This window comes from Miniopterus natalensis, chromosome X, assembly GCF_054644295.1.
Source record: "Miniopterus natalensis isolate mMinNat1 chromosome X, mMinNat1.hap1, whole genome shotgun sequence".
Classification (NCBI taxonomy): Eukaryota; Metazoa; Chordata; class Mammalia; order Chiroptera; family Miniopteridae; genus Miniopterus; species Miniopterus natalensis.
Window position 1 is genome coordinate 68,423,884 of NC_142103.1, and position 25,849 is coordinate 68,449,732.

At 49.2% G+C, this 25,849-nt stretch overlaps 1 protein-coding gene across 1 annotated transcript; it reads left to right on the forward strand.

Annotated features, from left to right (window-relative positions):
• Positions 1–179: 179 nt before the first annotated feature.
• IKBKG (inhibitor of nuclear factor kappa B kinase regulatory subunit gamma) lies at positions 180–16,337 on the forward strand. The gene is made up of 11 exons (XM_087813597.1): positions 180–479; positions 3,653–3,753; positions 4,005–4,206; positions 7,350–7,561; positions 8,562–8,680; positions 11,321–11,473; positions 12,023–12,098; positions 13,199–13,342; positions 13,620–13,762; positions 13,972–14,033; positions 14,279–16,337. The coding sequence occupies exons 2-11, from the start codon at positions 3,748–3,750 to the stop codon at positions 14,419–14,421; spliced, it is 1,260 nt and encodes a 419-aa protein (XP_087669723.1). The 5' UTR covers positions 180–479; positions 3,653–3,747; the 3' UTR covers positions 14,422–16,337.
• The last annotated feature ends 9,512 nt before the right edge of the window (positions 16,338–25,849 follow it).

The window sequence follows — 25,849 nt, forward strand, 5'->3', positions numbered from 1 at the left end:
TTACGGCACCGCACCGCCTCCTGGTCCAGACGGGTCGCGGGCTGGGGTCAAATCAGCCCTATTAAATTGCCTCGTCGTGGCTCCTCCCCTGGTGGGGGCGGGGCGGCCGAGCGCTTGTAAGCTGGATGCCAAAGCCCGAGAGACGAGAGGGAGTGTGGGTTTGACGCGAAGAAAAGCAGCGGGTGGTGCATATCACTAGGGAGCGTACTGCGGGGCGGGCCCATGCTGGCGGGCTTGGGCTTCTTTCTAGAACAGCTTCTTTCACACCTCTCGCCGGCCCCCTGGGCGGGAGCCGGGCTTGGGTATTTTACTTCCGGATACCACAGCTACGATACCGGAAGCCGGAAGTGGGAATTTCAGCGACTGGAGAAGGGGAGAGCTGCACAGCGTAGTCCGGACTTCTTGGAGCGACGGCGCTCGAGGAGCGCTCGCGGCCCGCTGCTCCCGCCCTTCTCACATCGGATCGATTCCTCTGACAGGTGTGGTCCTCTTCCCCGAAGACAGGAAGACCGGGTACCATCGGTGGGCGTTCCGCCGCCTCCTAGATTCCCCTAGACGTCCAGGCCTCCTACTCCTGTTGGGCCCGGGTCCATTTCTACCGCCCGCTTCTAGAGCACTGGCCCAGGCGGGGCCTATGCAGGACCCAGGTTATCTTGGCGGCGAGCGGGACTGTTTTACGCTTGTCCCTCCTCCGCTGCCGCGGACTTTGACCACACCCCTAGTTTGTGAATGACTCATCTAGTTCGGAGACATTTTCTGTTCATCAAACTTGACTGCATTTGAGGTTGTTAAATTCTTTACAAAGGCCCCAATAGAGTTTGGCAGCTATCTTATCTCATGTATCTCCGTTTGCTCACTTTGCAAAACCATTAATGTCTACCCAACCTCATGCTGTTTGTGTGACTCGGGGATGATTGGGCCATTCTGGTATATTCGAAGAACAGCAAAGAGACCACTATAGCTGGAGCAGAGTGAGTGAAGTACTTGGAGAGGAAGCAATAGGGTATCAGATGGTACAGGATCTTGTAGGCACTTGTGGGAACTTTGGCCTTAAACGGAGGGCAATGAGGAGCCATAGTAGGGGTCTGATTAGAGGAGGGATGTGATTGGAATTACTTTTTAGGCTGATTTTTCTGCCAACTGTAGGGAGCAAGGTTAGGAACAGGGTGACCTTTTAGGAGGTTATTGTAGTAATCCAAGTGAGAGACATGGTGCTTTGAGCATTTTATTATGAAAAATTTCCAAGATGTACAGAAGTAGGAAGAATAGTATACTAAATCCCATGTACCCACACCCCAGCTTCAATAATTATCAACTCATGGCTAATTATTATTTTCAATAACAGCTTTGAGATACAATCCACATACTACAAAATTCACCCATTTAAAGTATACAATTCACTGTTTTTTAGTATATTCACGAAGTTTTACAACCATCACCAGTAATTCCAGAACATTTTTATTTCTTCAAAAAGAAACCCTATAGCCTTTAGCTGTCACCCCGTCACTCCATCTCCCCTACCACTAAGTATCCACTAAGCTGTCTTTATATATTTGCTTATTCTATACATTTCATATGAATGAGATCATACAATATGTGGTCTTTTGTGAGTTGTTTCTTTTTCTTAGCATACTGTTTGTAAGATTTGTCCATGTTGTAGCATGTGAGCATACTAGATTTTGTTTCTTCATCAGTTGATGGACATTTGGGTTGTTTCCACTCTTTGGCTGTCATGAGTAATGCTGCTATGAGCATTTGTGTGTAGATATGTGTTTTCATTTCTTTTGGGTATTTACCTAGGAGTTTCCCCATTATTTATTTATTTTTAAAAAATATATCTTTATTGATTTCAGAGAGAGGAAAGGAGAGGGAGAGAGAGAGACAGAAACACCAATGATGAGAGAGTCATTGATCGAGCCCACAACCTGAGCATGTGCCCTGGCCGGGAATCAAACCCCGATCGCCTTGATCCTAGGTCGACGCTCAACCGCTGAGCCATGCCCGGCCGGGCTCCCCATTATTTTGAAATGAATTTCAGACACCATCTGTAAATATTTCAGTATGCATCTCTAAGAAAAGACTTTGAAAAAAACATAACCACAATACCACTATTACACCCAAAACAGTTAATATTAATTGCTTAGTGTCATCAAATAGATTTTGGGATACATTTTGATAGAATTCCCTGATGGATTAGATGTGAGATACAGAGAGGAGTCAAGAAGGACTCTAGGATATTTGTCCTATTAACTGGAGGATGGATTTGCCATCAACTGACAAAAAGGAAGGCTGTGGGGAACTGGCTTTTGGGGACTGTCAGGAGTGCAGTTTTAGAGAGATTAATTTTGAAAGGAGTACTTGGTTCCAAGTGGAGGTGTTGAGTTTGAAATGTAAGTTGAGTTCAGGAAGGAGGTCTAATTTTGGGCATCATCAACATCCGTGGGAGTTAAAGCTGCAAGACTGAATGGAATTAATACTGGAGTGTCTATAGATAGAGAAGAGAGGAGATCCCAGAACATAGCCCTGGGGCACCACAACAGGGGTGGGTTGAGGAGGAGGATTCAGTGAAAAAGACTGAGCATGAGCAGCCCATGAGGTAGAAGGAAAACCAGGAGAGTGGACTGTTGTGGAAGCTTAGGGAAGGATCAGCGTAGTTGGTCAGATACTGCTGATGGGTTAGTAGAGTGTTCAGTGTAATAGTCAAATGTCCAAGCTTATCTGCTGTTAAAGCCTCCCTCAGCTTAGGCCTGGAAATTTGTATTAAGATTGGCCTCTAACTCCAGGTAGTTAGTCTCCTTGGGCAAGATTTAAAATGGCTCCAGGCTGGTGCTGTTCCACATGGCCCACCTCTACTCTAGTTCACAAGAGAAGTGGGAACAGCTCAGCCTGTCTCTCTGCCTCACTGTCTTAGGCTGTGAGCCCAGCTCCCATTTTCAGATTGCTCAGCACATATCAGATATCAGATATCTCCCTTTGCCCCTCAGTTCCAGATAACACTCATCAGGTTTTGATTGGTCTCCTAAAAGCCCCTCTTACTAGATATATTAATCTCCTAGGGCTGCTATAAGAGATGACCACTAGCCAGGTGGCTTAAAGCAACAGAAAGTTACCCTTTCCCAGTTCTGAAGGCCAGAAGTATGAAATCAAGTATTGGCAGGGCCATGTTCCCTCCAGAGGCTAGAGGGGAGGATCTTTCCTGCCTCTTCCAGCTTCTGGTGGCTCCAGGCATTCCTTGGCTTGTGGCTACATCACTCCAGTCTCTGCCTCCACCTTCACATGGCTTTTCCTCTGTGTCTGTGTCTTCTCCTATTTTATCTCTTATAAGGACACCTGTAATTGGATTTAGGGACCACCCTAATCCAGGATGATCTCTCAAGATCCTTTACTTAATTACATCCGCAAAGACCCTTTTTCCAAATAAGGTCATGTACACAGGTTCTAGGGGTCAGGATGTCAACATATCTTGTTGGGGGCCACCGTTCAACCCCATACACTAAGTGAGGGGCCAACACCCTCCACTACTGCTTGGAGATGTGTGTATGGGGTAGGATTCCCAGCCCACTGACACCTAGAATTCCGAGCACACTGACACCTCCCTCCAGAAATAATCCTCTCTCTAATTTGTCCCCTTTGGTGAAATTCTTAATTTCAGTTTACAGCCTGGAGACAGGTGCTAGACAGAATTCATAACCAGTGCTGAACCATGGCCTTTCCAAGTCCCACATATGGTCTGCACCTCCCTTTGGAATGGGGGTATGTATCACCTCTTAGACCAAAAAGCCCATTTTAACATCCTATTACTCTAGACAAAATGCTCGACATTCAGCTTAAAGTGTGGCCCCCAAACTGACGCACACAAAAGCAATGGAAAAAAAAAATACCTCGGGAGGATTAAAAACAAAAAACAAAAACCAAAAAAACCTGCCACACAGACTACACTGGTCCTGTAGGGTAAGAATTCTGCACAGGTCTGGTGTGATGCCTGTGCTGCTTTTCTCTTCCAGACCTTGACTTGTTGGATGAGCACGCCCCCCTGGAAGAGCCAGCTGTGTGAGATGGTGCAGCCCAGTGGTGGCCCGGCTGGGGACCAGGACGTGCAGGGTGAAGAATCTTCTCTGGGGAAGCCAACCATGCTCCACCTGCCTTCGGAGCAGGGTGCTCCTGAGACCTTCCAGCGCTGTCTGGAGGAGAATCAAGAGCTCCGAGGTGAGGACAGTGCGTGTGTGGAATAAAAGGTCAGGGGATCCAGCCCTGCTGGGGGAACACTTATTCTACTCACATGTGCCTCCAAGTTTACTGGGTCTGGGAGTCGGCTAGTGATTCAAACTCAGTCACTCTCCCTCTTTCTTTCAGGTAGGGTTCCCTGGAACCATATTGTGAGATGGAGATTAATGTGCAGAAAGTTTCTTTGGAGTGCTCTGAGGCCCAGAACTGGGGAAGGGAAGGACAGGGAAGAAGCAGGGGGCAGGGCAGAGAGAGAAGCTGGGCTGCAGTGCACGCCAACCCTACAGGGAGCTCTGGAGCTGGAATGACCTGTCTGAGTTGTCCCAAGTTGGTTCAACATAGCCCGGCCTTTATATTTCAATACCGATTAGTCATTAAGGGCTAGTTGTCCTGGGAAAGGGGCATGCCTGCCCTGGGAAGGGCCTGTAGGCTGCTTTGGGAAAGGGAGAAATCTTTGGCTCCTGACTCTGGGTCAGGTGCCAGGCAGCTCTGTGAAGAGCCCTCAGCTGAAGGCTGTTTTTCAGCAGCCCCCTCTCTACAAGTGGCTAGGGTTCAAGTTTTTTCCTGGCCATCCCATCCCTATTTTCATCACAGTCCCTACTCACTCACCCTCCACATCCTCACCTGTACAGGGGGCAGCTTTTTCAGGCCCCAGTTGCCGTTGTACTGTGCCCCTCAGGGAACATGGCTGTCCTTAGATGTGGTACATGCCCCCCTCCCCTGTGAGACAGCACCCCCCTCCCCCATTACATGCCTCGGGGACTCCAAATCTGGTTCAGTGCTCCTTTGGTACTTATGAATAGCCTCAGGTGCCCAGGTGGTATCTCTAGCTTCTCATTTACTGAGATGCTTGTGTTTCTGCTATGGGGACCTTCTAGACTGCCAAAACCAAGGCTGCAGGGAGGGGCAACACAGACTCCCCAGGTGGGTCATGGGGAATGATGGGGCACATGGCCCCTTTTGCTTCACCCCCTGGTGCATGCTGGGAACTTAGGGCTTATAAAGGTCACAGCCCCTGTGTACACCATATCCTGGAGGATGGTACCTCATCCTTGTAGAAATTGCCCCCAAGCTAGTGTCTCACCTGTTTTCAATCAGCCATCCACTATCCTAGTGGACTGGTGGGTTGGCATGTGACACAACCAATGGAGGCCCCAGTCCTAGGGCCACTCCCCCACCTCTTTCGCTGGATAGTGTGTCCCCTGGTGGCAGGCCGTCAATACAGGGATGTTATGTGGGGCCCTGTGCTGACAAGTCACATGCTCTGTAAGCCTCAGGGAGTGGTCCTGGCTGAGGCCCTGCAGTCAGGGACCAAACCCATGCCTGGAATATGTGTCTCTTCTTCCTGTCAAGGTGAATTGCCTTCCCTTCCAGGATGGAAGGGGTCTAGCTCAGTCAACTTGCCCCCTCCAGGAACTGTTTGGTCTTCTGGAGGCCTGGCCTGCTTTGGAGATAGCCCGTTTCGAGCAGAGAGCCAGCAAGACCTGTCTGTCTTTAGTGCACAGTCCTTCCTCCACCTCAGCACTCAGACATCTGGGGGTCATCCTGGGCACTGCAGGGTATTGAGCAGCATCTAGCACCCCTCCAATTATGACACCAACAGTGTTCCCAGAGGTTGTCAGCTGTCTTACTGTGTTGGGGCCACATGGAGTTGGCAGCCAGGTTGGGGGATGGGGAGACAGCTCATCTTCTGCTATCTGTGTGGCCTCTTCTCTTCCCCAGGAGAGCACTCTGGCAAGGGGGACTCTGGGGTGAGAGTGTGGCAGGCCATCAGTACAGGGACCTTGGTACCTCCAGCTCCCCCACAGGGAGCTCAGGCTCCAGTGGCAGGCAGAGGCCTCATGGCTTCATGGCCTCCACCTGCGCTGCCTGACTCACACATACAGTAGACCCTCTGCATGCACAGATTCCCAGCTATGGATCAAAAACACTGTTTCAATCCAAGATTGGTTGAATCTGTGGATGTGAAACCCAGGGATACTGAGGGCCTACTGTATATTTATTGAAAACCCCCCACATATAAGTGGACCTGAGCAGTTCAAACCCATGGTGGTCAAGGGTCAACTGTACTTTACAATAGTTAAAACAATGAATTTGACATTTTGTGAATTTTACTTCAATGAAAAACGTACATGAGCTGAGCCTCGGACAGGGGTTGGCAGGATTGCGACAGGTGGAGGTTGGTGGGGGAACAGAGTGCCCGGGGCTTTGAGCTCCTGCAGGGGAGAGTCACATGGGAGCAGTAGAGTGCAGAAGGTAGCTTTGGAGCCAGGCTCAGAAGCCACTGAAGTTCTGGTGAAAGGATGTTTTTTATCAGTAGGAACTAGTTAGGTAGTCATGGGTTTTGACTAGAGGGTGACATGAAACTACTGCCTGCCCCCATCTTATACAGCTCTGTAGTTGCTAGAACTTTTGCTCATCACTGATCAGTTTTGTCACCCCTGATGGTCTTCTGCTGCCTGGGGTGTCCCCTGGATGTGTGGCTCTCCTTTCCACGGCCTCTGCTGATTGTCTGGCATTTGTAATGGTCATCCTTTAGTCTGGTGAGAGCAGAACTGGCTGTTTCTTGAATTTGTGTTGTGCGCTGGGTACTTTGTCTGCTTTTTCATCTAACCCTCCTCATCCTGTGAGGTGGGTACGATTGCCCCTGTTGAACATATAAATGAGGATGGTGAATCTCAGAGAGGCGAGCATCTAGTCCACTTCAAGCCTTCTGACCCTCTCAGGCTGCAGCTAGCAATGTCATAGGGAAGTTTGCCCTGGTGGCTATCTCCTGAGTCTGCAGGTAGGTTAGGACCTCCTGATTCCAAAGACAGTGAGTAACCCGAGTGTTCTAGGGCAGGCATGCCTCTGACCCCACCAGAATACAAATGAGTTCCAGAGTCACTTACAAATAAAGTCACATTTGGCACACATTTCTAAGTGAAGCTGATATGTTCAATATTTTGTTGGAGAAATTTAGGGGCATATCATTAGCATAATTGGTTTTGAAATGTTTCATGAAATAAGTGTTTCGAAGCCATCTCTGTGTGAGAGGCAGCACGGTGTTATGGGGAGGGCAAAGAGGGGCTGGCCAGGCTGACTGCCAGGGCTCCCCTCCCCTATGCTTTCTCCTCTGCTACCAGATGCCATTCGGCAGAGCAACCAGATGCTGCGGGAGTGCTGTGAGGAGCTGCAGCGTTTTCAAGGCAGCCAGAGGGAGGAGAAGGAGTTCCTCATGCAGAAATTCCAAGAGGCCAGGAAACTGGTGGAGAGACTGAATCTGGAGAAGCTTGACTTGAAGAGGCAGAGGGAGCAGGCCCTGCAGGAGGTGGAGCACCTAAAGAGATGCCAACAGGTAGCCAAGGGGGCAGGACAGGCCCTTTCCCAGGAGTGGGTGAGCTAGGGGATCTGGCCACCTGTGCTACCTGCCATGTGCGTTCTGAAAACCCACAGGGATGCCAGTGTTTCCAGAGGGGTTTCCAAGATTACCTTCAGGAGTGGTGGTTATTATAGAGGGTTTACTGCACAGGAGTCAGGAGGGAAGGACTGAGCCTCAACCCTGGGCTGGAGCAGCCTGAGGTCAAAGAGGACCTGGGTCCGGATAGTTTGATGAGGGAGATCAGGCAATGGGGAGTTTGGAGAACTCTTTTTTTTTTTTTTAATATATCTTTATTGATTTCAGAGAGAGGAAAGGAGAGGGAGAGAAGGAGATAGAAACATCAATGATGAGAGAGTCATTGATTGGCTACAGCCCACAACCAGGGCATGTGCCCTGACCGGGAATCGAACCCCGATCGTCTGGATCCTAGGTCAATGCTCAACAGCTGAGCCACGCCTGGCCAGGCAGTTTGGAGAACTCTTAAATTTTGTCACTGGTAGAGATCTGGAAACAGTGTCAGTCTACCTTACCTTCTAGTGGCCCCGGGCCTGTGGAACGGAGCTTGTACTTTTGTCGCTGTCTTTGTGTCTCACCTCCCTTGGCATCTAGTCTCAGAGAGGCTGAGAGATTCCTGTGGGGCTCAGTCCTCACGACCTGGTTGTCAGCCTTATGAGACTTGAGGCCCCTCTGTGTTCCACTGTCCCTGGGTTTCATCATGCCCCGTCCGCAGAGATGAGGTGGGGCTTGGGAATATGGGCTCATGGGATTCGATCCCTTTTCACTACTTCAGTTACCTTGCTGGGGTTGGGAAACTTCTGGAGGTGAGAGGTGAGATGAGTAGGGATGCCAAACGCAGGAGAGAAGCCCTCAGGGGACATGTCTTAGCACTTGCAGGCTGCCCCAGGGTTTGGGGCCACCAGGGGTGGGCAGTTGGTGAGAAAGCATTGCTGACAGAAAGTGGCTTTTTTTCATGTAGCAGATGGCTGAGGACAAGGCCTCGGTGAAAGCCCAGGTGACATCCTTGCTGGGGGAGCTCCAGGAGAGCCAGAGTCGCTTGGAGGCTGCCACCAAGGATCGGCAGGCTTTGGAGGGCAGGTGAGCGAGGAGGGAAAACCCACCCCGGAGGCCTCTGTCGGGGCACCTGAGAAGAATGAGGCTGTTTAGGAGCCTCTGGGGGTTCATCTGTGAGAGGATGGACTGCAGGACTTGGTGAGTGAGCACATGGGCATTGGGGCAGGTGCTTAGCTGAGCTATGAACCAGGCGTCTGGGGCCTGGGTCCTAGCAGCACTTCTGGGCTCTCTCACCTTCTGCTGGAGTTTGAATTATTTCCTTAGGGGACATTTTCAGGGGTCAAGAGCATAGCCATGATCCACAGAGAGCCTCTGGAAGCACTCCCAGTGCCCTCATGGCTGAGATTTATTACATGGAAAGGGCACAGGTTAGGGGTAGAAAACCCCAGGCCTTAGGTTTGCTGGTTTGCTCCCTCCCTCCATCCTGTGAGGGGCACTGAGCTCTCCCTTCTTTAGCAGTGAAAAATGCATCACTGCAAACCCAGGGAACCCACTTGGCATCCAGCGCCCTGGGTTTTATTGGGGGCTGGTCATGTGAGCCCCCTGTGCCAGGCATGCACCAAATTTTCCATCTCCCAGAAGAAAGCAGGTGATTTGCATAAATCACCCTATTGTGCAAGCAGTCCAGACACAGGGAGCACTGTTATCACTAGGGAAAGCATCATGTCAGCCTAGGGGACTTCACCAGCCCACTGCCCACGTGCCACCTGAGGGCCAACCTTGCAAGCAGCACCTCCGAAGCTGGTCTCCTCAGGCCTGCCAGTTGCTCTTTTCTGTAAAGGGGAGGTCCCCATCAGTGAGGTCACTGGGTCAAAGGGCATGGATTTTCTATGGTTCCATGCCACCTAGCTGCTGCCCTCCAGAAGGATGTCCTGCTGACAGGGGTGGCCCCAGCTCTCCCAGTGCAGTAGTGATCAAGATGCACTGGGTGATGTCAAGGACACCCTCCTGAAAGCGGCCAGAGGAGCAGTCAGGAGTTTTCCCCTCCCATCAGTGGAGCGATATGGAAGACAGTGTGAATGCGCTTCCACCTAGAAATCAGACTGAGAGGGAAGGCATTGGAAGGCTGAGCCTCCTTGTCTCTGGCTCGTCCCATTCTGGTGTTTTCGCCTGTATACTCTTCTGTACCTCAGTGTTTCTAAAATCACGTGTTGTTTTTAGAACAGTTTGGCGTCTCTCTTGCCTATCTTTTCTCTGTGCACATAAAAGGAGCTGCTGGAGGACTGACGCTGTCAGTGCAGTTTTACAGCTAACTCGGGTCACTTAACCACCCTGCGGGGGCGTTTACTCTGGTGATTATAGGCTCTTGGGCGGCCTCTTTTCCTGTTCCTCCCTAATGTGGTTGAGCATATAATTGCTGAGCTGGACTGCTCAGGGCACAAAGCCTTGCTTGCATCTCAGATCATTCGGTGTGGCCATTTAAACAGCTTCAAACTTCATACACATGGTTGCCCTCTGAGCCCCTGGCCTGTCACACTGGAATGGCCCTCCCCGTTTCCTAGGACCCTGGCAGGTAGCAGTTCCATCTGGGGATGATGGTAACAGCACCAAACTTTTATCCGAACACAGATGGAAATGTGTGTTCAATATATTTGGACAGGTGTGGAAAAACAGACCAGTGAAAACCCCCAGTAACCTCCCCCCACCCAGAAACACTAACCGTTACCCTCACTGTGGGGACTGTGGAAGGCCTCAGGACATCAGGATGACATGGCTGGAACCTGGAACTGGAGAATTAGGGTGTTATGAGTGTGGAGATGGGAGATTGGGGACTGGGGGGCAATACGGGGCCTGGATCAGAAGATCCAGGGGAGAAGAGATGAGCTGTTATAGCGGGAGTGTAGAGGGAAAGAGGAATTCTCTGCCGAGGCTATTGCTGTCTCCTAGGCAGGCAGGTGGGAGCCTCTCCTTACAGGTGTGGATGTTTGATCTCCAAATGAGCCATTGACATGGGCCAGCCACCTCCTTGCCACTTCTAGAACAGTGCCTGGGAGGGAAAGAGTTGCCTGAGCACACCGACTGCCTCCTCTTCCAGCTGCCCCACCCCATTTCTTACCTTGCCCCCACCCCCTTCTAGAAAGGCTTATTTTTGCTCGCTGCCTTCACTTCCTCTCCTCCCAGTCTTTCCTGACTCCTCCACTGAGACTGTTCTGGCTGGGGCCCCCAGCACCCACCTGTTGGAACCTAACAGGTGGTTCCTGGGAACTCCTCTCCCCTGGCCCCAGCAGCATCCTCTTCTGGGATCACTACTTTCACCTTTGAAGGGGCTTCCATAATGGAAGTCTTCAGGCTGAACCTGAGCCCCAGGTCTCCTTGCCACCTGCACTTGATTGCTAGACAAGCCCCTGCATTGATACAAACATGTTGTTGCTAACCTGGTGCCCTGCAGTTGTCCCTGTCTCCAGTGACAGTGCCTCCTCCTTTCTCACAGTGTGTTGGGTCTGCACTGTGTTAGGTCTGCATTGACAGGATGTTCTGAACCATGACTCCTCCCTGTGCCCTACACCCAGTGCCCTTCCTCTCCCCTCAGACTGCAGAGCTTCTAGTGCTCTCTGGCTTCCACCTTCCTTCTGCTGGCAGTCCTTCTCAGCACAGCAGGGATCCTGTGCGCACCCTCGTTCCTGCTGGGGGCCCTACCATGACCTCCCTGTTCCCCCATGCCAGGGCCCGGGCAGCCAGTGAGCAAGCCCGGCAGCTGGAGAGCGAGCGGGAGGCACTGCAGCAGCAGCACAGCGTGCAGGTGGACCAGTTGCGCATGCAGAACCAGAGCATGGAGGCTGCTCTGCGCATGGAGCGCCAGACTGCCTCAGAGGAGAAGTGAGTGGGTGCCCGACATGGCAGGGATGGAGACCAGAGGGAAGTTGATGGCTTTCTACCTTTGGAGGATCCCTTCTAGGGACTGTCTGTGGCTGAGGGCCGGATTTGTTCCCTTACCATTAGCACACCCAAATGATTCATCTTTAAATGATAACATTCTCTATTCTCCAGTCCACATTCAGACTCCACTATTTGGCCCATGTATTAACAGCATCTGGTCCAGTATTCTTCATTCATTTTGTTGGTGTGCCTTTTAATAGTCCTGCCTTTCTATGTTTTTCATGAAGTTGACTTTTTTTAAAGAGTGCAGGACAGTTCCATTTTATTATAAACATTTCTTTTCATACTTGAAAGTATGTTAGTTTTAAGGAAAATTATACTAACTATTTAGCCAAGTCTGCGTCAGAGCTGATAGCCTTTAAGGCACAAATGCGCCCTGGGAGCCCCCTTTGGGTTTGTGGAAGGAAGAAAGGGTGGAATTAGAAGCAGGAAAAGCTGTGGCTGGTCCAGGACAAAGTGGTTTCTCCAGCAAAAGCTCCTTTTTCTTAGGCGGAAGCTGGCCCAGCTACAGGTAGCCTATCACCAGCTCTTCCAAGATTATGACAATCACATCAAGAGCAGCATGGTAAGCAGCGAGCGAAACCGAGTGAGTATGGCAGGGACATCCCGAGGACTGCCTAGGACTGAGCTTGCCCTGGTTCCTCTCCCATTGGGCCTGCTCTCCCAAATTCGGGGATATTAGCTTTCGGGAGGGATACTGGACTTGTCCTAGAGTTTTGTCAGGGCTGCCGTGTGATGGCTCAGGGCAGGCCACGAGGAGATGGGGAACTTGGGCTGTGCTGCTTCCTGCCTATGGCGGACTGGGTTGGGTCTCTGGATGCCCCCTCCATGGGCTGAGTCCTCTTGCTAGCCATCACCAGTTTGGCTCCTGGCTCTAATTTCCCCAGGAATGTTTCCATTCTAGTGTTGAAGTTGGCTGGGAGCCCTTTTCTAGTTTGTCCGTATTAAACCTGTACTGGGTTTGGTTTCTAGCAATCACATTTTAAGAAGGAGCTTGTCATACATGAAGGTACCCAGAAGAGACTTACAAGGGTAAAGCCTGAAACAGGTTATACAGGAAGAGTTAAATACAAAACTGTGGCCCTTTGATGAGGGAAGGCTGGGTGGTGTTTGTGCGTGCATCTGTGCATGTGTCTGTTTGTTTGTGTGTGTGCCCATGTGTTTGTACTGTGTCTGAGTGCACCTGTGTATGTGTTTCTGTGTGTGAGTGCATATGTGAGTGTGTGTGTGTGTGTCTATATGTGGACTGTCTGTGAGGGACCAGAAGACCTTTGACCAGATGGCAGAGTGGAAGGACTGCTGGGTGTTGGCTTAGCGGGCACATGGTGGGTTGTTAGTTTGGGAGACCAGTCAGCGTGGAGTGGGCAGCCTCAGGAGGGAGTGTGGCCCCTGTCCTTTGAACGGTTGGAGGTGGGCTGTTCAGCTGGGGATTCTGGGAAGGGAATGTCAGCCTGGGTGGGAGGTTGTGCCAGATGACCTCAGAGGTCCTCTTTAGCCTCCACCTTTCCTGTGCCCTGCACACACATCTTGTGGTTGGCTGGCCAGCTGGGTCTGATCTTTTGTTCCTCTTGGTTCTTCTCGCCTGAAGTAGCAGCCAGCCTGGTGGTGGCATGGTCCCAGCCCTGCGCCAGCTTGGCTTTGTCAGCTCCCCTTTCCCATCCCTAGGGAATGCAGCTGGAAGATCTCAAGCAGCAGCTCCAGCAGGCCGAGGAGGCCCTGGTGGCTAAACAGGAAGTGATCGACAAGCTGAAAGAAGAGGCTGAGCAGCACAAGATTGTGATGGAGACTGTTCCAGTGCTGAAGGCCCAGGTGAGGGCTCTGTGTGGTCTACATGTGGGTGAGCAGACCAAGCCCACTGATGCTGGCACCTGGCATATCTCTGGTATCATTTTGCAGTGGCTTCTTGGAAGCCCTTGAGCCCCTTGCACTGTTCCTTGACCTCTCAGTGCACTTGGGGACTCTTTCTGTGCCATGGGCTGTGGGAGGGTAGGAGCGGGATCTGCCTTCCCCTCCTGGTGCTCAGCACGGAGTGTCCAATGAGTGGCTGATGGGTGGTGGGCACATTCCCCTCTCTTGGCTTTGCCAGGCGGATATCTATGAGGCAGATTTCCAGGCTGAGAGACAGGCCCGGGAGAAGCTGGCCGAGAAGAAGGAGCTCTTGCAGGAGCAGCTAGAGCAGCTGCAGCGGGAGTATAGCAGGTTGAAGACCAGCTGTCAGGAGTCTGCCAGGTAGGCCTTGGAGCACATGCTCCATGAAGAGGGGTATGGGTGCCGTGGGGCCTCCAGTAGTAAGCGCAAGAGACTGAGTGCTCCTGGCTAGTTGGTAGGCTGAGCTGGCCCTCCGTCTCCCCTCCTGGTGCCCCTGTCCTTCCATTAGCTTTGTACACCACTCGGAACTTGGCTTGCACATACTGATTGGATGGTTTCTCTTCTCAAAGGATTGAGGATATGAGGAAACGGCATGTAGAAGTCTCCCAGCCCCCCTTGGCCCCTGCCCCAGGTGAGTGAGCTGCAGGGGAAGGGGTAGGGGAGGGCAGGGTGCTGGCAGCATGGGGAGCCTGGGTGGTGGGAGCTTGAATTGGCTGCCCCTCCTCATCAGTACCCCCCATCCTAGGGTTAGGATGCTAAAGGGAGGGTGCTAGTGGTGGTGACCCTGGTAGTTGGATCAATTGTCCCTCAAGTACTTTCTGTCCCCTTCCCTACCTGCAGTTTGTGCTATAACTGGTGTCTATTCTCTTTCTGTAGCTCACCAGTCCTTTCACTCTGCCTTGCCCAGCCAGAGGAGAAGCCCCCCGGAGGAGCCACCTGACTTCTGTTGCCCCAAGTGCCAGTACCAGGCCCCTGATATGGACACCCTGCAGATACATGTCATGGAGTGCATTCAGTAGGGCCACCTGCTGATGACCAGCCTAGGACAGTGCAATCTGTGCTTTCCTCTCCTACCTGCCTAGTCCTGAATTACAGGCTAGGTGACGAAGAGCAGGCCACTTCTTTGAGCCCCAAGAGCTAGCTGTAGGGACTTATGCTTCAGCTTCCCTATCTGCTGGTTTGCCTCTTTTAGGGTACATGGAATCCCAGCTAGGCTTGATGCTTTGCTCTTTCTATTTGTTCTGTCTGCTTGAACCACTTGCCTCTTGGACTCTCTCCTCCACCTCCGCTGGGGAAGTCAAGAATCAAGGCCAGGGCTCTCAGAGAGAACTTCTCAGCCTGAGATGGGAGGGGGCCCTTCCAGCCCAGCTCTAGCCCACTGGGGTGCCGGCGCGCTTGTGCGCTGTGTGCTATTCCACTGGGAGGCTGCACCACGGCATTTGCATTGTTGCCAGTCTTTTTATTGTCATAAATAACTCTGCAGCGAAAATCCATGTGCATCAATTATGTGTGTCTTTGGGTCAGATTCTTAGAAGCAGCTGCACTGATCATCTGCAAATGGGTTAGATCGTCCCACTACCCCCCAGTGTGGTTTCCTACTCTCTCCTCGTTCCCCATAGCCTTATCCCAGTGAGAGGTGTCAACCTGTGGGCTTTTGCCATCCGCCAGGCATGTACTTCTCTGTTAAGTGTGAGCTTGAGCCCTGGCCAGTGTGGGTCAGTGTTTAGAGCATCAGCCTGTGCACCGATGGGTCATGGGTTCGATTCCCAGTCAAGGGCACATACCAGGGTTGCAGGTTTGATCCCCGGCCTGGTCGGGGCTTGTGCAGGGGGCAGCCAATCGATGTGTCTCTCTCACATTGATGTCTGCCTCCCTCCCTCCCTCATCACTCTCTCTAAAAAGCTATGGAAAAGATATCCCCTGATGAGGATTAAAAAAAAAAGTGAGCTTGAGCATCTTTCAGAGCTTCAGGGGTCCTTTTTAATTCTGGCTTGAATGGCTTGTTTGTATTTCTTGCCCGTTTTTCTCTTGGGCCATTAGTCTTTTGTTTCTTGGTTTGCAGCAGCTCTTTGGTCATTAGTGGGATCAGCTCTTCTGTGTGGTGAGAGTTGCAATGATCTTTTCCTGCTGTGAGTTTGTACGCGTGTTTTGGACTTAAACTTTGTTATCTTTGTGTAGTCACATTTACCCACCTTTCCTCCACTGCTTTGGGTTTGGAGTTGGGGCCACCTAGGAATATTTCCTAGGATGTCAAAGCCATGGGCATTAACCCTGCAATGTTGCAAAAGAAAGGACGTTGAAAGTGGAGGAAGAATATACATCATTTACTCCTTGGTGCCCTGGCCCTTGGTCCTGCCTTCCTCTAAGCTCCCCTGGGTAGGATTGGAATGTTGCAAATCCATCTCTGGGCTTTCTCACAGTGTTTTCTGTTATTTGTCAGTGAGAGGGTTGACTAAAAGTAGGATTTAAGTCTAGTGCTGGAAGATGCCTAGCAGGCCATTCTGAAAACAAGCCTGGACTGGGGGGTTTCTTGGCATCTCCAGGGGTGGGAGTACTTCCATTTCCTGAAGCCCAGGTGTCTAAGTGCAGATTGTAGTTGGGGAAAAAATTAAAGGCACAGTCAGGTGCTGTATTTCAATCCTAATCCGGCAGTTTTTTTCAAGAGCACTTGATTTTTGGAGATGTATTAGTTTCACCATGGCTGCTGTAACAAATGACCGAAAGCTTGGTGACTTAAAACACCAGGAATTTGCCCTGGCCAGGTGGCTCAGTTGGTTGGAGTGTCATCCCATGCACCAAAAGTGTGCGGGTTTAATTCCCTGTCAGAGCACATGCCTGGGTTGTGGGTTCGATCCCCAATCGGGGCACATATGGGAGGCAACTGATTGATGTTTCTCTCCCTCTCTCCCTCTTTCCTTCTCTCCCTCTCTCCCTCTCTCCCTCTCTCTCCCTCTCCTACTCTCTCCCTTCCTCTCTCTAAAAATCAAAACATATTCTCAGGTGGGAATTAAAAACACACACACCAGGAATTCATTCTTTCACAGCTTTGGAGGCCAGAAGCCTGAAATCCAGCTGTGGGCAGGGTTGGTTCCTTCTGAAGAATCAGTCCAGGCCTCTGTCCCAGCTTCTGGTGGCAGCCCTTGGTGTTCTTTGCTTGGTAGATGCATCATTCCACTCTTTGCCTCCATGGTTACATGGCTTCTTCTCTGATGGTATCTCCTCTTCTGTCTCTTACAAGGACACAAGTCATTGGATTTAAGGCCCACCTATGTCATCCAGGAGGATCTCAGCTCAGGGTGCTTACCTTCATTACATCCACAAAGACCATTTTTCCAAATAAGGTCACATTCACAAGTTCTGGGAGTCAGCACCTGTGTATATCTTTTGAGGCCACCAATTCAACCTAGTATGGGGGCATTTTCTGGAGTGCACAGATTAGGACAAGTGCAGTCACAGGCAGGCATCTCCAGGACCTGCAGCTATGTGAGAGGGCATGTTCTGCAGGGTGATGATGGCCAGTGGGCTGCAGAGGCAGATGGTGCTCTATGGCAAGGAAAGCTTGAGTTTGGTGTGGGCCAGGTCCTTGCAGGCATGGGGACTGTTGTTCCTTAGGACTTTCTGTCTCCAGCTGATCGCTGCTACTGGAGCCAGCAGATGTGGGTGGGAGAAGGGGGTAGGCTGCAGTTGGACCGCCTGTGCCCTAAGTGGTGGCTACTGGCTGTCTAGGGATGGGCTTTGTGCTTCTAACAGGGTGAACAAAGGCGTGTAGGAGCCCTTCTCTGACGGGCTCCCTCTTCTGAAAGGGGTTTCAGAGAAAGAAAGTGAAACACAGGAGCAGTGAGAGAGGTGGACATTCTCTTCCTGGGAACTTTCCTCAGGCTTTATTGGTGGCACCCATGTGGGCCGCACAACAGCAGCAGCTGGGAGCTTTACACATGTTCCTGCCTGGGTCCTGGACCACCCGAGTCAGGGTCTGGGCAGTGGCTGGGAACTGTTGCTCTTGCGAACCTTCTCTTCTGCCTCCTTCCTTCCGTAGGGCCAACTCCACACGCCACACCAGAGATTTTGAACCAGGCTGTTTGCCAAGAAGAGAGAGATTCTGCTTTCTTCCTTTCTGGCTTTACTTAGGTTGGGCTTCCAGAACAAGTGGTGGGATTCTTCCTGTGAGGGGAGTAGCCTGCATTCCTTATTAGCTGTGGCCCCTGATTTTCATGATCCTGGCTTTGGGAGATAGCTAGCTAGCTAGAAGCACATCCTGCGAGAACCAATGTTATTCCCTGTTGCTCACACACATGCCCCCTCTGTTACCTGCTGCTCGATGCTCAAGAGAAATCCAGATGGCCAGTAAAATAAGCACAATAAGAAAGCATTTCTTTTTCACTAGTAACTAAAACAACACAGACTCCAAAGAAACTAAAAGTAATTTCAGAGCGCAACAAATGAAGACTTCTGGTGCCCTGCTGGCGACGTGCAGTGGAAAGGCCTGTGACGCCACTCCTGTGTGGACCAGTTTAGTGGAATGGAACATCCTCAACCTGTTTAACTGTAAGACAGTCAGGTACACACAGTGACTTTGGCATTGTAGAGGTGCTCACTGCACCATCTGATTTGTAGCTGCCAAAAGTGAAAGAAGAGGCTACACTTTTGGACCAGATGGGCCTGTGCAGCCAGTTTTGTGAACATCTTATGATACGGAACACACTCTGTAGCATGTTGGTGTGAAAAAGCCAGTAGACAAAACTAAGTATAAGGTGTGACCCCAGTAAAAAACTAAAAGCTGCAGATGCACACCCTGCTACCATTTGGGTGGGAAATGGTATTGTCATTGTACTTTCTAAAATAACAAGGCCTTGTCTCTTAGGGATGCAAACTGCAGTACTTACGTGTGAAATTTTATGATGCTATATTAAGTGAGCTGTGAGAGCATTCACAATTTTTCTATATAAAAGTTTGTATAACATTAGGAATATCTGCTCTTTGAATACTTGGTAAAACTACTTAGACCTAATGGATTTCATGTGGATGAGGGTAGATTTTAAACCACTGATTCAATTTCCTTGAAATTGAATTTAGTTGTACTCAGGTATTTCTTGAGTAAGTTATATTTTCCTAGAACAATGTTCAGTTAATCACTTTTCAAATTTACTGCAATAAATTTATTCTATCATTAGAAATCTCTGCTATACCTGTATTATGTACTGTTTACTCCTAACATTTCTATTCAGGTCTAACTTTAAAAAATCCCTCTTTCCAAATGTTTTTTTCTCTTTTTGAAGATGTCTAGGAAATCCTTTTAAAAATGTTCCAGCCCTGGCCGGTGTGACTCAGTGGGTTGGAGTGTTGTCCCATGCACCGTAAGGTCGGTTCCTGGTTAGGACACATACCTGGGTTGGGGGTTCGATCCCCAGTCACAGTGTATGTGGGGGGCAACCAATCGATGTTTCTCTCTCACATGGATGTTTCTCTCCCTTCCCCTTCCTCCCACACCGGTTTGTGCTTTACAAGCTCCTGTTCATGCTTTTCAAGCTTCTCTACCCAAACACACATGAGGCAGGGTGTGGGCAGTGAGCAGTATAATAGGCCACAAATGTATATTCCATAGCTATTTTAACCAGTCCCCTATGTATAGGCCTTTATGCTGTTCTCATTTCTCAGTATTATAAATAGTGCTGAAATGAATGTCTTGGTACATTTGTTTTTGTGCAATAGATATTTAGAAGGGGCATTGTTAGATTGAAGTATAAGCCCTTTTAAAAGTATTTGATACATACCAACAAATTGCCTCCCAAAGTTTGCACCAATTTGAACTCTATCCAATAGTGCATGAAAGTCACCATTTTCCTACGTCCCATCTCACATAGAATATGTACAGGCCTTTACATCTTTGTAAAACCAAATACACATAGTGACCAAAATCATATCTCAGTGTTGTTCCACTTTCCTTTTGATTTTAATGTAATTGAATGATAATGTGTATGACATTTGCCCAGTGGCATCTGATCTTCTGAGGACTGTCTATTTGGGACAGTCATGTTTTTCCTATTGATTGGTAAATGCTCTGCACATGTTCAGAATATCCAGTCTTTATTGTAATTGGAAAATACTTTTCCTACTCATTGCTTTATTTTTAACTTTGTCCAAAGTCCTTTTGTATACATAAATTAAAAATGTAAATGTATTCAAGTGATCAGTTAGTTTAAATTTTTGTTTTTGTTTTTGTCTGTTTATTTTGGTCTAAAATATTACAGATGTCCCTTTAAGTGATCAGTTTCTTCATTATGTTCTCTGGATGTTGTGTCCTATGAAAAATTGATGATAAAATGAAAAGTCTTCACTCACAAGATCCTTTAGTTCTTTAACATTTTAATCTACCGGACATTTATTTCAGTGATAAAGGGCATTGGGATCTAACTTTGTTTTCTCTCCAAAGTTTTAGTCAGATGTCCCAACACCATTTATTGAATAACCCATATTGCCCCCCTGAGTTGAAATGTCATCTTCACCAAATTATAAATCCCATCTGGGTTTATTCTTGCATAGTTGTTCTTCCAGCTAATTTAGGTTGGGTGATTCCAGGATGGCCTGTCTGAGGGAAGGATACAGTAGGTGAGGTAGGGAATGGGGTAAGGAGACAGAGACAGAGAAGAGAGAGAGAGACAGAGAAGAGAGAGAGATCCAAGCAGAAAAAACTCATTTCTTCGGAATGTTGGGAGCAAGGCTTACAGAACTCTCAGCTAGGTGACATTTTGGAGGGATCTGTGGTTCTCCAAGTCTTCCAAAAAAAATCTCAGGTATCCCCATGACAACTGGGAGGAAATTGGTCCTCTTGTGTTCATGACAGAGACAGGGTGAGTTGGGAATCCAACTACCACTGTAATTTTAAACTTTCAGAATGCTTTTCTGAGTTGGAGAGTTGGGTTTCCTTGGCATCTCAACACTGGCTACATGCACCAAGGGACCCCACCAGCAAGGTCGGGGAGAGGCCAGAAGGTGCCTTTTGGGTCTAGAGACCATCAGAAGTGCCTGTCTACCCAGGGGTCACCTTTAAAAATGGTTTCACGGCAGCCTCTACCCAAATCCCAGAGTTTGCCTTCAGAGAACACTTGGTCCCAGTTGCCCACTGGTGACTGCTGGGTTCTCTGCTTCCCTCTCCTGCAATGTGAATGGGAATTTCTCAGCTTTCCCCAACTGGACACAGTAAGTAATTGCTAATCACAAAAACCACCTCGCATTTTCTGAGTGTGTGGCTTGATGAAGAGTGTCATCAAGAAGTGATGGCATTCTCACCTTCTGCTTGTGTAAGGATGATTTGTTGGGTGGAACGAAAGAGGTTCCTGTGACTTCTAAGAGAAAAAGTCTGCAATTGGAGGGTATTGTCACTAGGTGGCAGTATATGCACGGGTTGTGACTTCATGGCACACTCAGTGGGCTTGTGAGCCAAGTGGGGAGAGAGATGGGTGCCCCTTCAAACTCCTGCGTGAAGCATGGCATGTGAACACTGCTCAGGCCATAGACTTAGCTGTTGACTTCACAAAGAACATTCCTAGTTCGAGTGAAGAGAATGGATTCACCACCATATCTCAACATGTGCATATGACAATAATCACAACAGTGTGGCTGAGTGTCTTCCAAGTGATGGACGTGAGGGTAGCCTATCCCAAGTGCTCTGCTACAGGAAGGCCTTTGCAGTCTCCCCTGGAAAGGCAGGGGTTCTGTGTCTCCGACCCTTGAATGTAGGCTGGCTTATGACTAATTGCACCAGGGCCGAGTCATGGAGGGTAGCACCGCTTCTGGATTGTTCCCTGGACTATGTGCTCTGGGAACCCTGAGCTGCCTGTAAGAAGATGGGCCACCCTGAGGCAGCTATGCTGTGAAGAAGCCACGCTGCATGGAGAGGCCGCGTGGAGGTGCTTTGGTCCACAGAGCCCCAGCTTTCCAGTCATCCCAGAACAACAGGAGACATACGAGTGAGTGAGCCCTCAGAGGATTCTGGCTCACACCTGCTCAGTCTTCCCAGCAGAGGCTCCAGACATTGTAGAGCAGAGACAACACACCTCCACTACCCTCTACCCCATGTCCTGACCCACAGAGTCTTTGATCTGTGTGCACAGCATGTGGCTGTTTTAAGTCACGTTTTGGGGTGATTTCTTATGCAGACATAGTCACTGGAACGAATAGCGATGGCTGCAACAGCAAAACAACAAAATTTGGTTGCTAATCTTTACCCGACACTGGCTTTGTATGGGTCCTTATTCCAAGCACTTTAGTTACATTCACTTGAATTACTTCTCAAGACAACCCTGCCAGGGAGGTATTCTTACCGTCTCCAGTCCCCAGACCCAAAAGCCTAGGTCCAGAGCTGGTAGGTTATTGGTCAAAGGTCACCTAACTCTCAAGTAAAGGGGCTTCGACTGAATCCTTGCAGCCTGGCTAGAGAGCCCATGCTCAGAGCCACTGTGTACGTGGCAGGCTGCTTCTGATTCTTCCAGCACCCCAACCTGCACTGGGTGGACAGTGAGGCCATGGGCCAGAGGGAAATGCCAGAGGATGCATTCGGATTTCAGTTTTTATTTAGGAAATTTGCCGAGGGACTCTAGAGAGACGAACGAAAAGCTTCACTCCCAAAATGGAAAGAATGGGTGTCACCTCTCTGGTGCAAAGAGGAGGCCGGGATTGACGTGATTTTATTATCTTAGAGTCTAGGACACCCTTCAGACATCCCTGTGCAACCACCCAGACCCGAGAGTCTGATCGAGTGGCAGTGTGTCTCAGGGCAGCAAGGGAAGAGATTAACAAAAAGATTAGAAGCGATTTAAATGAAAACAACAGTTCTTATTTCAGACACTCTCCATGAAGTGCAAGCTTTTCTTCTGAGCAGGTGATGCTTGATTACATTAAGTAAATTGCTCCCAAAGGTAACCTCTTGCTGTCCTGCGTGCCTGACACCACATGAGCAGGGCAGGAGAAACAGAGAGCAGGTCCAGTCTAGAGTGCCCAGGAGAAAATCAGAATTTGTTCAGGACAGGGGAGGCTGAGCCAGGATGAGTAGAGAATGCTGGTACACAGTATAGCCCCGCCCTGGAACCTATCAGTCTTCCCTGATTCCCTCCCTGACACCATTCAAAGGCTCCTTACTGTCCCAACTTCCTCACATGGATGTGTATATACAAACACACTCTTAATACTCATTGGTTCTTCATTTAAAAGCTGACAAGTGCTCTAAGTCAAAACATTGCATGATACAAAAGCATAAAAGGCGGGGATTGTAATTCACAGACATGGCCTTTCCCCAATCCTTTCCTCTGGTGGGTAGAATTTAAAGATGTCCACACAGATTCCAATCCCTGTTGTGTACACCCTGTATAATCGCCTCCCGTCGAGGGCAGAAGGAGCAGTGAATATGATGGCACTAGTAACCTGTGCCAGGTGTGCTGGCTGCCGTCTCCAGCCCGCTGCTGATTTGGATATTGAACCATGTTAGGTAGGCAATTTATTTACTTACTTTTCCTTTTCTGTTGTCTTTTAAAATCATTTTTTAATTTCTCAATTACAGCTGATTTACAATATTATATTAGTTTCAGGTGTACACCCCAGTGATTAGACATTATAAAACTTATTAAGTGATCATCATGAAAAACCTCATGCCCATCTGACACCATATATAGTTATTAGAATATTATTGACTATATTCCCTATGCTGTACCTTACACCCCTGTGACTGCACTATAACTATTAACTTGTACTTCTAAATCCCTGATGGCTACCATCAAAATGTTCTCTGTATCTATGAGTCTGTTTCTGTTCTGCTTGTTCATTTATTTTGTTTTGTTGTTTGTTTTTGTTGTTGTTTGTTTTTAAAATATAACATTTTTAAAAATTTATCTTTAATGTTGAAAATATTACAGATGTCCCCTTTCCTCCCCACTGAGCCCTCCCACCCCACACCTACTCCCCACCCCAGGCCTTCACCATGCTATTGTCTGTGTTCATGGGTTATGCGTATAAATTCTTTGGTTAATCTCTCCCCAGCCACCCACCCACCCCCACCTTCCCTCTGAGATTCGTCAGTCTGTTCCATGTTTCCATGCCTCTGGTTCTACTTTATTGATCAGTTTATTTTGTTCATTAGATTCCTTGTTCAGTTATTTTGATTTTTAGATTCAACTGTTGATAGAATGCATTTATTGCCATTTTATTGTTCATATTTTTTATCTTTCCCCCCCACCCCCCTGTTTCTCTTCTTAAAGAAGACCTTTTAACATTTCATGTAATACTGTTTTGGTGGTGATGAATTTCCTTTACCTTTTTGTTGTCTGGGAAGCTCTTTATCTGACCCTCAGTTCTAAATGATAGCTTTGCTGGGTAGAGTAATCTTGGTTGTAGGTTCTTGCTTTTCATCACTTTGAGTATTTCTTGCCGTTCCCTTCTGGCCTGCAAAGTTTCTGTTGAGAAATCAGCTGACAGCGGTATGGGCGCTCTCTTGTAGGTAACAAACTGCTTTTCTCGTGCTGCTTTTAAGATTCTCTCTGTCTTTAACCTTTTGCATTTTAACTATGATGTATCTTGGTGTGGGCCTCTTTGGGTTCATCTTGTTTGGGACTCTCTGTGCTTCCTGGACTTGTACGTCTATTTCTTTCACCAGGTAAGGGACATTTTCTGTCATTATTTTTTCAAATAGGCTATCAATTTTTTAGTCCTTCTCTTTGCCTCACAGCATCCTCATGATGTGAATGTTGGCATGCTTGAATTTGTCCCAGAGGCTCCTTACACTATCTTCATTTTTTTGTATTCGTTTTTCTTTTTCCTCTTCTGATTGGGTGTTTCTTGCTTCCTTACATTCCAAATCGTTGATTTGATTCTTGGAGTCCTCTACTCTACTGTTGATTCCCTGTAAATTATTCTTCATTCCAGGTAGCATTTCCTTCATTTCTGACTGGTCCTTTTCTATGTTGTTGATGTTCTCACTAAGTTTCTTGACATTGTCACTAAGTTTCTTGACGTTCTCACTAAGTTCCTTGAAGTTCTCAGTAAGTTCCTTGAGCATCCTTATAACCATTGTTTTGAACTTGAACTCTGTATCTGGTAGTTTTCTTGCTTCCACTTCACTTAGTTCTTTTTCTGGAGATTTCTCCTGTTCTTTCATTTGTAACATGTTTCTTTGTCTCCACATTTTGGCTGCTTCCCTGTGCTTGTTTCTATGTATCAGGTGGATCTGCTATATCTCCCGGACTTCACAGAGTGGCCTGGTGTAGTAGGTGTCCTGCAGGGCCCAGTGGATCAGCCTCCCCAGCCGCCTGAGCTGGGCACTCCAGGTGCGCCCCTGCATGAGCTGTGTGCACTGTCCTATTAGAGTTGAGCCTTGATTGATGTTGGCCTCACTGGGAGGAATTGACCCCAGGTCAATCGGTTGCGAGGATTGGCTGCAACGGTAGAAGAGCTGCTGTGCAGGAGCTGACCCTATGGAGCAGGACTTGCTTCAGTGGGGCTTTGGGGCGCAGCAAGTCTGTCCCTTGAGTGTGCCGCTTGTGGAGGTGGTAGGGTTGTAATGAGGCGTGGTCTGAAGCTGACCACCAGGTACACTGGCTCTGGGACCTCACGGGAGGTCCAAAGTCAGACACTGCCTGTGCCCTGCCTGGGACCACCCGGAACGAGCTACAGAGTGATCTGCAGATGGCTGCTACTTGTGTTGGGCTTGGAGGTGCCCAGGAGAGGCCAAGCTGTGAATCAAGGTGGTCTGCCACTAGTGCCGGGCCTGGGGCCACTTATTGAAAGGTACGGGGCACACTGAAGCCAGCTGCTGCTTGTTTGAGAGGTTTTAGGAAAGTCCAAAGCATGAGGCAAGAGAGGCCAGTTGTATGGAAAAGCCACTGGACATGGCTTGGATGAGCCTGCAAGAAGGGAGGGGCAGGGTCTCTGGGAAATCACCAGGGTGGGGCAAAAAGTGTGAGCCAGGTTGATGGAGATTCAGATATGACACCTGCCTGCGGGCTGTGTGGGGGCAGGGCTCAGCAAAAGAACAATGGCCTCTGCCAAGCACTTCTGTCTGGGAGAAAGCTGCCCCTCCAGTTCTTGCCCTGATTCCAGACAAGTTAGTTGCTCCCTGAATGCCATAGGATCCTTTCAAGCTGCTGCCCCAGGGCTGGAGCTCAGAGGAAGTGAGTCCGAGTAAGTCTGTGCACTGGCCCTATAAGAGGAACTGCCTAGGGCTCCAGTAGCCTCTCTGTCAGTCACAATCCCCGTTGGTGTTTACAGCCCCAAGGTATGGGGACTTCTCTTCCCGGCACAGGAACCCTAGGCTGAGGGGCCTAGTGGGGAGCTGGGACCCCTCGCTTCTCAGGGGAAACTGTCACAGCCAATATATCCCTCCTGATTTTAAACCACCACACGTGGGTGTGGGACCAGCTGGTTATGTTACTCCTCCCCAAGTCTCTGCCCCTCCTACCAGTC

Coding starts and splice junctions, on each gene's coding strand:
- IKBKG (XM_087813597.1), top strand. Junction 11,474..12,022: donor CAGACTGCCTCAGAGGAGAA/GTGAGTGGGTGC, acceptor CCTTTTTCTTAG/GCGGAAGCTGGCCCAGCTAC. Junction 14,034..14,278: donor CCCCTTGGCCCCTGCCCCAG/GTGAGTGAGCTG, acceptor CTCTTTCTGTAG/CTCACCAGTCCTTTCACTCT.